The 8,726-nt window shown below is 33.5% G+C and overlaps 1 protein-coding gene across 3 annotated transcripts; it reads left to right on the top strand.

The window, feature by feature from the left end:
- The first annotated feature begins 4,426 nt into the window (after positions 1 to 4,426).
- LOC8270269 (protein kinase STUNTED) lies at positions 4,427 to 8,451 on the top strand. 3 transcript variants are annotated; one of them, XM_015717521.3, is made up of 10 exons: positions 4,427 to 4,839; positions 4,926 to 5,023; positions 5,140 to 5,389; positions 5,481 to 6,128; positions 6,229 to 6,477; positions 6,597 to 6,760; positions 6,858 to 6,937; positions 7,036 to 7,183; positions 7,630 to 7,779; positions 7,903 to 8,451. In XM_015717521.3, exons 1-10 carry the CDS (start codon positions 4,647 to 4,649, stop codon positions 8,149 to 8,151), a joined length of 2,229 nt encoding a protein of 742 aa, XP_015573007.2. In that variant the 5' UTR covers positions 4,427 to 4,646; the 3' UTR covers positions 8,152 to 8,451. The 3 variants fall into 3 exon arrangements, with proteins under 3 accessions (XP_015573007.2, XP_048233228.1, XP_015573008.2); XM_048377271.1 differs by having other exon boundaries at positions 4,428 to 4,839; positions 4,941 to 5,023; XM_015717522.3 differs by having other exon boundaries at positions 4,431 to 4,839; positions 5,541 to 6,128.
- The last annotated feature ends 275 nt before the right edge of the window (positions 8,452 to 8,726 follow it).

Raw genomic sequence — 8,726 nt, 5'->3', positions numbered from 1 at the left:
GGGATTGAGAATTTATTGGGATACTAGAGATAGATCTACAAGATCCTTAATCTTATTGCATGACCTAAGTGAGTGGATTTGAAAAGAGATTTCTCTTCCTCTTCTTAGGAATTATGGGTATAATCACTCGAGAAAGGCTTAAACCCAATATGGTAGAATGTTAACTCAACTCTTGATTAGAATTAGTTGTTATTTGTTTCATGAAATATTTAACTTATTAGGGGGATTCACTACTTAAATAGACTTCTTGATAAGTTTACCAATTGTTTTAATCTTTGTTTTCAAGATATACTTTTAAATATTATTACATGCAAGAGAACATTTTGATTGCTAAATATTAGTAATGATTGAAGGTAGTACTCACAATTAGATCTTTAGTGGAGTGATACTCTTATTCATCATCAATTTTCTAATCTTGACTAGCTATTTTTTCTTATCTAATATTTCTATTTTCCTTGGCATGTCATGTAAAACATGTATTTGCACCCCATATATAATTTTCTAACTCCCATGGTTATAATCAGTACACTATTGCTTGGGTTAGAAGAGAAGGAAGACTCATGTGTGATCAAACAGAAATGGCGAGAACTAACTTTGCTAATTTGCAAGCCCTTCAAACTAATATGACTGTCATGAAAGAGCAGATAAAAGATCTAATGGGAATGATTAAGCAATAAGTAGACCTTCTGAAGCTACTCATGTCATAAGTAGCTCAAAGAAATGCAACCACTAGTGGTACTGCTTCAGCCAACACTGACAACATCACCAACTATGTACAACCGCCCATTACTTTAGATTTCACTGCTCCTGCTATGGGAGAAGACAAAGAAAATGGTAGTAATCTTTATGAATTTTATTGATAATGATGACGAGGTACAAGTTCTTTCGGCTTCCTCGCTTATACCTACTAGCTCATCTCATGCACCTTCAATGGAAAACCCCAAGCTTGAAGAGATGAGAAAATAAATGGATGGAAGAAATGCAAAAAAGACTACTTAAACTGAAGGGATATGAAGACATTGATGAGTCCATGCTCAACTATGCTAAGAGAAAGGTGAACCTCCCTAATTTTTAAAAATTCAATGGTTTTGGCAATCCTCAAGCTTTCTTGAACTCATACAGAGTCGGCATGTCTACCTACTCTAATGTTACAAAGTAATAGATTGTCTAATACCTCAGCCTCTACTTGACTAGAGTTATTGCTTAACGGTATTGACAACTAGTTTAAAAGATAAAAGAAGACTAGAAAAACATGGCTGAGAGATGTGGATCAGTACGAGTAAAACACTGAGGTGGAAGTGAGCACACGGGACTTGGAGGCCATAAGGCAACTTCCCAATGAGACTACTTGTGATTATATCTTAGGATTCCATATTAAGGTGGCGAAGATGACTACTAGGTCGGTGGAAAGAGACCAAGTGTGATTCACCATTAAGGGTTTGTTGGCTTACCTCTATGATAAACTAAGAACTTTGAGGATTTAAAGGAGTGCGCTTTTAATATCGAGGTTGCCGAGCTTAAGAGGAGCTCTTATAGAAGGAACAATGCTAGCAGTTCTAAAGAGGTAAATGCCTTCGATCTGACCTTCGGTGTAGCTAGTCAAAAACAGAAGTACTCTAAATTCTCATGTCCCCTTATATCAAGCCTTGACAAAGCTACAAGAGCTCCAATTGTTGAAACCGTCCTTTCATAAAGCCCGAATGACTCGAATGGGTAATAATCCAAATGAATATCACAAATACCATCAGTTGCCTGATCACAACATCGACCTCTGCCATGCCTCGAGGAATGAGGTCTAAAAGCTCATTGATGAAGGAAAGATTGGTAATCCTGAATGAGGATGTTAATTCTACTTTCTGACATTAATAAAATAATACTTTCAATATATTGAAATAGAGTGTGAGACATTGCCTGAGTGCTGCCTGAATGTGAAATCTAGAACGCTCAATTTCGGTTGCAACCTCACTAAAAAATGACTTACTATCTCGTCCCTTGGCATTTTGTAGTTAGTTTGTTTATTCAATGTTGCCGCCTTATATTTAAGGGAAATAAGAAAGAAAGACCATTTTAACTCCATTTAATTATTACTGGTTGGATAATACGACTAATCTCGAAATCGAGGAGGGTTCGAGGACTAAATTTAAATTTTAGAAAACAATACTAATAACTAAAATAGAACTGCTAAAAGTTGTAGTCTTTATTGATGCTTAATGAAATTACATTTGCATGAATGGCATAAACATGATCAAGATGAACCTTTTGAGAGGTTATTTTTAGTATAATTTTGTAGAATTCTAGAATAACTACACATTTTCAAAACGGAAAGAAATAATTACAACATTAGAATTACATAATATATAAAGGAATATGATAAATAAAAATAAAGCAGAAGATATATAACATACATTTTAATGATAAAATGATGAAATAAACACATAATTACATATCAAAACAATTAAATCAACCTGAAAGGTAAGAAAGAAGTAAACATTATGGATTTAGATTTAAATATGGGAAGAATGCATCTAATATGAGATGAGACAATTTGGATAAATGTCAATAACATGAATTATGAAATTATACTAAAATGCATCCTAAATAATGTTAATTTATACATGTTACATGTGAGCATAAAGCATATAAATTGTTAACTAATTTAAACTAATTAAATCAAAATGAAAATTATTCTAAAATACATCCTAAATGATGTTAATTTATACTACATGTTACATGTTAGCATAAAGCATATACAAATTATTAACTAATCTCAACTAATTAAATTAAAATGCAAATTATTCTAAAATGCATCCCAAATGATGTTAATTTAGATGACATGTTACATGTTGGCATAAAGCATATAAATTATTAACTAATTAAATCAAGATGTAAATCTAATAATATAAAAGATCTAATAACATGTTAAAAAAATAATCTAAAGATATGGATGGCATTTTAATTATGTATAGTGATTAATCTAAAATTAACTAATCATGAAAACATATGAAAAAAGAAAATAAACTTAAACATGTCAACTTATAAAGATAAGGGGAAATAGACATAAAGAAAAGAAATTCATAATTTATTAATGAAAAATTACAAAATAAAGCTACATCATGTGTACTCTTTGGATAATAAGTAGTGAATAACTTAGCTTGATGTAATCTTCACTCTTACAAATTTAAGAAAAATAAAAGAAAAGAAACGTGATTATGTCCTCTATTGCATAAAATCCAAAAATTATTGGCAAGTGTAGAGCATAATACTCTCATTAAATTCTTAAAATATAAGTCTATTAGACTTACACTAAAAAAAATAATTTAAATTAAAATACTAATAAGCTTGGTTTGCTCTTGAAAATCGTCGGTATGTTGATTCTTGCTAATACTCAGATGATTTTTAATGGTTTGGAATCTTCCTCAAGCTCCTTTCTATAGTATTGGGATGTGTGTAACTTTCCAAAACTTTTAGATGTGGAAAAATTTTTATTTTTATCAAAAAAGGTGTTAGATCCGCTTAACTACTTTGCAAAAACATAGAGCTGCTATGCAGTTCTGCAGGCATTCTTTGCAGCTCAAAGATGTAGCTGAGGCGAGAAGTAAGATTCAACTGCGCTTCATAAGATATATACCAATGAAGTCATAATGATTAGCGCTAAAGTATTGGCATCCATGGCGCTGAAAGTAGTGAAAACTCAACCATAGCTTGGAGAACTACAATCTAGATATCCTGTAGAAGGCCTGGTAAAGAAAATAGGCCAACCCATAAAGCACTCAATGGGATAGACATATTAATACTAAAGGCACCACATCGTGCATACTCTTAAGAACTCTTCGGCTCTACGTGATGGTGTCTTTCTACCTTATCCAATCCACTTTCTTGCTTCTTTATTTAACAAACGTGAATAACTTTTAAAGATTATTAAATCAATTTTTGGTCAGTAAATAAAGAATTTATTATTGGATCAGAAATCAAATACAGATTAAAATTAATGGACTTTAAGATTTAGATAAAAATTAAATAGAATTTTTTTATGAGTTTATAAGTTTAATGAGATTGAATTAGTACTAAATTTGAATGTAAAATTATTATATTTAATTAAAATTATAAAACAGTTAGTCGGCAAATTGAACATGAAAATTGGGCTAACTTAAAGATTTTATAATTAGAAAAAACATGACAAATATTAAAATCATTAACTAAAACAAAAAATAAGAAGAAATTAAAATTCTATAGTGGTGCCATGTTACTTTGATTTGACCATTACAGAAAAAGGTTAGTAATTATTCTCATTATTGCCATACCTGTTTTGTCCTTTACCTGCTCCTGGCTGCAAGCCCACGTTCACTACCAAAACGCAGCATCTCTTTCTCTTGACATAAAGTCAGAGATTAAAAAAAAGCGTCAACACATCCAACGGCAGTGAACAGTAAATCACATCATCATTCATGGGCGCTACAACACCATAACATTTCACGGGAACAGTTAAAGAGGGAAATGGCATTGTTGTAATGTACGATCTCCAACTATGATTCCTTTTCCCGTTTCCCCATAATAATAATACACACAAAAGAGAGACAGAGAGAGACTCGACCAATGAACAAAAGTATCTCTCTCACTACGTTTTTGTAAGGGAGATAGAGAGAGAGATGAAGCTTATAAAGGAACGGACAGTGGGTGCGGCCGCGACTGTGTCGGGAGGAGGGGTAAGAGGAGGAGAAGTAGTGGTTGTAGGAGTAAAGTTGGATGGAGATAGTAGAGAATTGCTGACGTGGACTTTAATGAAATTGGCAAAGCCAGGTGATCGTGTTATTGCTCTTCATGTTCTCGATTCTTTAACCGGTAAAAAACACCGCATCGCAATCTCACATTTTCTGTTTTTGTTTTTTTCTTTTCTTTTCTTTTTGAGTGAATAATTTGGTGAAAAGGTGTAGAATTTGTAGGTGGAAGAACATCACTTTTATCTCTGGTGAAGACGTTTGATTGTTTTTTAGCAGTTTATGAAGGTTTCTGCAATTTGAAGCAGGTTTCATACTTTTAATCTCAATTTTGCCTTTTCATTCTCTTTTTTTTTTTTTTTTGCTTAAAGTATTTTTTTTAATATTTAATTTTATGTTAAATGGTGGTGGTGATTTGTGACAGGTAGATTTGAAGTTAAAAGTGTGTAGAGGGTCATCAGTAAGGAAAACTTTGGTAAGAGAAGCGAAATCAAGTGGTGCAGCAATGCTAATTACGGGAACTTCTAAGAAACGTCATAAAATCCGTTCATCAACCTCTGTAGCAAAGTATTGTGCTAGAAATTTGTCAAAGAGTTTTTCAGTGTTTGCTGTTAGTAATGGCAAGATTATGTTCCAAAGAGAAGCCACCCCTGCATCTGTCAATCATTTTCAAGGTTGTGGATTTTCTTTTGATAGAACCTATTTGATTGTTTTTTACTGTGTGGTCCATAGATATGCTTACTTTTGTTGTTTTGCACTTGGTAGGAAACAATATGAGCAATAATTTCACAGGAGTAACTAATGCAAATGATTTTGCTGTGCCAGATAAATTGAACCAAGAGAGTCAAAATTCTTCACAGAACAATGATTCTTCGGATAGTCCTTCACTCTTATCAATTGCACATAATTCTGAAACTAATTCACTTGAGGAATCACTTGATGATGGTGAGGTTGATAATTCATTGGCTTTGGTTCCAGTTCAAACGAATGAGGCTGTGACAAATTTCAATTCCTCTGTGGTTGAAAGATCACCGGAGTATAAACATGGTTGGTCAATTCTTCGCCGGGTATTCTTACCCAAGCGACGGCACAGAGAGGAATCTCATGGAAAAAGGACTTCTGTGGTTAAGTGGGTATTCAAAGTACCAAGCCGGAACTCTTCATCAGTAGTGTATCCTGATCAAAAACAGGTTGTTTTGAGCTTGAAAGATGATCATTCTTCCAATTTCGATGGAGAGAATGGTGCAATTGTGCCAATGGTTGGACCGAAGGTTGCATGGTGTCCCATCTCGCCATTGCTTGGTTCAAGTGGCCTTCCTGAAGAGTTGAAAGGTCTACATGAGAGATATTCATCATCATGTAGATTGTTCAGCTATGAGGAACTTTGTTCGGCAACTTCTAACTTCATGCCTGGTTTGTTTTCATTATCCAGATTTAATGTCACTAATTTTGACTTGGGCATCATATTTACTTTAATTTCTTAGTTAATTTTCTGATGAATTACAATTTTCAGAAAACCTGGTAGGCAAAGGTGGCAGTAGTCATGTTTACAAAGGCTGTCTTCCTGATGGGAAGGAATTGGCAGTGAAAATCTTAAAGCCATCTGAAGATGTTTTAAAAGAGTTCATAGCAGAAATTGATATCATTACGACTTTGCATCACAATAATATAATCTCCCTATTTGGGTTCTGCTTTGAACACAATAATTTACTCTTGGTTTATGATTTTTTATCAAGAGGAAGCCTAGAAGAGAACCTTCATGGTATATTATTTCTCTGCCTGGGATCTGATGAATTTTGTCCATTCTCCTTATTTAAGTGATTATTAATGTTCATCATTTAAGCGATTCTTAGTGTTTAATTTGTCACTTTTGTGATTAAGGTAATAAGAAAGATGGGAATTCATTTGGTTGGCAAGGAAGATTTAAGGTGGCTGTGGGTGTAGCCGAGGCACTTGACTATCTACACAGTTTCTGTGATCAGCCTGTGATCCATAGGGATGTCAAATCTTCAAATATACTTTTATCAGATGATTTTGAGCCACAGGTGCAATACTTCTTTTTAAAGGTTTATGTGCATTTATTTGAGGCCTTAAATTTTTGATAGCTTTTAAAGCTCATAATAATTCAGTTTGTTTCTTCAGTTGTCAGATTTTGGACTTGCTAGTTGGGTTTCAACATCTTCATCACATATGGCTTGCACTGATGTGGCAGGAACATTTGGGTAAGAAATATGCTGCTTGTATAAAGTCCTCACAGTCTACCTATTTTCTGAGTCATTTTCAGAGTTGAATATGGTTAATAGTTTTCTTTTTTGAGTAGTTACTTGGCTCCAGAATACTTCTTGCATGGCAAAGTAAGTGACAAAGTCGATGTTTTTGCATTTGGTGTTGTGCTTCTTGAGCTGCTTTCTGGTAGAATGCCAATCAATGGTGAAAATCCAAAGGGCCAGGAGAGTCTTGTAATGTGGGTAAGGTTTTGTTTTCCACTTTCCTTCTTCTCCTTGCTGAATTTTGACCTGATAAGTATATGCCAGGGATGATCTCTGTTCTTTTCTTTAAAGTTTATGTGCTTTTTGTACTGTGGTTAGGGAACTTGGATAATTATGAGAAGCCTCAAGAAAAGTCAATACATTGTGAAAAGAGATTAGAGAATATTAAAAAGACTGTTATTTCTTAGTGGACCTTTTTATGCCAAATTCAGAAGTCTCGGGATAGTTTTGATTCTCTAACCTTCTTCCAAGTTACATGGTGTTTTTGGATTGGATGTGATACAATCAGATGCTTGCTTCTAGAAAAGATTATTATTTGTCTTATTCCAGTGAAAAGCATTTGAGAATCTGTTGCTTTTGTTGTTTAAGGAATTCAATTTCATGGTTTTGTTAATTTACCTCTTGATACATACATTCTAATTCAGGCAAAGCCAATTCTGGATGGTGGTAAAGTTTCCGAATTGCTTGATCCACATATAGGAACCAATTATAATGATGATCAGATCGAGAGAATGGTTTTAGCTGCTACCCTCTGTATCAGACGCTCTCCGAGATCTCGGCCTCAAATCAGCCTTGTAAGTAAATTTTGACTGAAAGTTGGTCATTATAGTTTTTATATTTTTAATCAATTCTAGTTTCGATATTTCACTTTTCAATTGACCGACTTGTTTGCCTCTATATATTTTGGTGGCCTTAAGGTTTTAAAGCTCCTCCAAGGTGACGATGAAGTAAAGAATTGGGCAAGACAACAAGTTAGCGCATCAGAAGAAGTTGAAGATGTCGAAGTGGATGAGGAAGCAATTCCTACAAATATCCAATCCCATCTTAACCTTGCATTCCTAGACTTAGAGGACGAAGATTCTCTTTCAGTAAGCAGCACTGAACAAGGTATTTCACTAGAGGATTACTTGCAAGGGAGATGGAGCCGCACATCAAGCTTTGACTAACCTATAATATATTGCAGTGAAAAGCCAACATGCAAGTGTGAAGATGTTTCTGTTTATATATTTGTAAAGCCCCTTCTGTTTGTGGGATTTTCCTTCATTGCCTAATTTGGTTGGGTTGGGTCTTGGAAGAGAGGTTGTTTTGCAAGAGGTTTGCCCCCCTCCTTGACTTGGAAAATTGTCACCTTCCATATATTTTTATGGGCGGGGCATGTTCTTGTTATTTATACGTAGTCTTGTATGAATCTTCATGTAGCCGAAGTGGCAGAAAGAGAGGATTCACCCAAGGGGCCATTTTTTTTATATTGATTACTTATACCTGAAGATGAACACTATCACTTTGCTAATCTTATTCTAATTCTATGTAAATTAATTTAAATAAAAATAATTATTAATAAATTTTTTAATTCTAATAAAATTAATCTAAGTCAATTTTAATTTCATAATAACTTTATATACATTTCTAATTGATGAATTACTATATATATTTATGAATATCAAAAATAAAAAAGTCATAAAAAAATATAATATTTCTGGTTTTATTTTATTGATATGTTTAATTTGAGTCATTTAATAAT

This window comes from Ricinus communis, chromosome 7 (assembly GCF_019578655.1).
Source record: "Ricinus communis isolate WT05 ecotype wild-type chromosome 7, ASM1957865v1, whole genome shotgun sequence".
Classification (NCBI taxonomy): Eukaryota; Viridiplantae; Streptophyta; class Magnoliopsida; order Malpighiales; family Euphorbiaceae; genus Ricinus; species Ricinus communis.
Note: the sequence above shows the minus strand (reverse complement) of the source record. Positions and strands in the feature narration are given on the sequence as shown.